Raw genomic sequence first — 2,308 nt, 5'->3', positions numbered from 1 at the left:
AAAAGGATGGGGCAGCTTACCTTGATGGCCGGTTACAAGAAGGAGATAAAATTTTAGCGGTAAGCCCTTTCTTCTGTTGCCCCGTGTGTTCTTGAAGTGCTGTGGTCAGTGATGTGATACGAGATGCAGGTTTGCCATTGCAGTGGACAGAGAGGAAGGATGGGATCAATGCAGTTAGGTGATGCTGAGCAATCTCCATGGAGGAGCTATCCCGAGGGTCTGGGGAGAGATTTGAGCACTAGGTGATGAATGCCTCTACACGTGGGTCCATGTCTTCTGCCTTCTTGGATTGTCTCAGAAGCACTCCTTGGTGCTGTGATTGTATTTCCTCTGTGACTTGCCTCCCTAAAGTTTTGGATTCTGAGGATGGGATCAATGCAGTTAGGTGATGCTGAGCAATCTCCATGGAGGAGCTATCCCGAGGGTCTGGGGAGAGATTTGAGCACTAGGTGATGAATGCCTCTACACGTGGGTCCATGTCTTCTGCCTTCTTGGATTGTCTCAGAAGCACTCCTTGGTGCTGTGATTGTATTTCCTCTGTGACTTGCCTCCCTAAAGTTTTGGAGTCTGTCAGACCGCCTCTTGCTCATAACGGATTTATTTACACATGTGTAAATAAAGATCTTCCACCTCTGAGTTTCCATTTTTTGACTGGTAGTCTATGATTACCGATCCTTTTGCTCAGTGGGATTTTTAGGCTATAAAATTTCTTGGCCATAAACCTCTTCATTTCGTCTCATCAGGAATAATACAGGCTGCTTCTCCTTTTAGAAAAATATTTTAAAGTGACTGAGGTTCAGTTCTGCTGGTTCTTCAGACAGTTGGCAATCTTATAAGACAATATGCTTTAGAAAGTGATGAGTGAAGCAGTAGCCTCTCCTAGTGTGATACATGATCTTTTAATCCTTAATTATTCTATACTTGCTTGTTATGTCCCACATGTAACCTTTCTAGTCTCTGTAAAGTAACTGGCACTAGTTGGAACCTGCTATGGATCCAGAATATGGTATTAAGTTAAACGGGGAATATTATTCTAACTTTTCTTGACAGTTTAATATTTACATACTTGTGTTTGAGGAGTCCAAATATCAAGAGAAGGGAGACACTGGATATGATCTAAGGGGATAGATGCAACAGAGCTGAAAAAACAAAATTACGATGAATATCATCAGTTAACAAAGGAAATCGAGTACACCATAAAACCTTCTGCCACGGGATATTATTTTAAATTAAGAAAAATCCTAACACTTTCAAGTGGATACCAATACCTATATAAGTCTTGTTTTGTTTTGTTACATCAATATGCTTTTAAATGTATGTTTACAACACTCAAACAGATAGGTTTCAAAGGCAGACCAGTAGAGGGAACAATGTGGGCAAGAGACTCATCATAATAATTTTGCTGTAGCTGCTCTTTTATTTTCATTAGCTGTCAGAATTACTCCTTTGAGTTGTTTCCAGTAAAGCAGCAGCATAAGAAGCTGCTGTTGACACAACTGTCATCTTACATTCTGGTTTTGCTTCTAAGTAGTTTTTTTCAGTACCTCTGTGTTTCAGCTTGGAGTTTCTCATGCTATCTCTCAACATATAAATCTCATCTATAATATGAATGGATGAATATGGATCTTGCTGATTATAGTATCGTGCTCCAAATGCAGAATTTTGTGAAAGAGGAGGGTTTTTATTTTCTATCCTTCCTATGTTAGCCTGCATCATTAAAATTTGCTTTTTGCCCTTCAGCAACTGGTTCTCCCTTTCCTTTTTTGCTAGATCAATGGCAAAGACCTGAAGGATTTGCGGCACAAGGATGCTGTGGAACTGTTCAGGAATGCAGGCTATGACGTGTCTCTGAAAATTCAGCGCAGGGTATGTTTTACCTCTTTCTTAGGGTTATTTCTGGCTCAGTTTAGAGTGGTCTGTATGATGGGTAGCTCTCTATTTCATGAGGCAGAAAAATACCACGACCAGGTGTTCAGTGTGGATTATGCATATAAAGATTTTGTTTGAATTATGGCCTTCTCTAGTTGACCATGGCTGTACTCATCCATGCATTACTTGTTTGTAACAGTATCTGTGAAGGCATGAGTTTGGAGAAGTCCCTGGGTCTTTGGTTTGATAGAATATGGTGTATTTTCTCTGGGATTTCTTTTCCCAGAGAAAGGTTTGTCTGTGAAGACAGAATCTCAGGTTCACCAGAGACTAAAACCTTTCTGAAGACAAATTTACCCTGCTGTTTCAGAGGGCATTACTCATGTTAGTGTTGAGATGTAGCGGCGGGCTGCACACACAAGAAAGGCATTGAGGTGCT

General features: G+C 40.7%; 1 protein-coding gene across 1 annotated transcript; it reads left to right on the top strand.

The window, feature by feature from the left end:
• Positions 1-8: 8 nt before the first annotated feature.
• LOC104491365 (synaptojanin-2-binding protein-like) lies at positions 9-1,866 on the top strand (the record flags this gene model as incomplete). Its single annotated transcript, XM_010133775.1, has 2 exons — positions 9-59; positions 1,771-1,866. Coding segments are annotated over 2 exons (147 nt in total), but the record flags the coding sequence as incomplete, so codon positions are not given.
• Positions 1,867-2,308: the final 442 nt, after the last annotated feature.

This window comes from Buceros rhinoceros, unplaced genomic scaffold (assembly GCF_000710305.1).
Source record: "Buceros rhinoceros silvestris isolate BGI_N320 unplaced genomic scaffold, ASM71030v1 scaffold16953, whole genome shotgun sequence".
NCBI lineage: Eukaryota > Metazoa > Chordata > Aves > Bucerotiformes > Bucerotidae > Buceros > Buceros rhinoceros.
The sequence above is the reverse complement of the archived record's forward strand: the minus strand, read 5'-3'. Positions and strand labels throughout refer to the sequence as shown.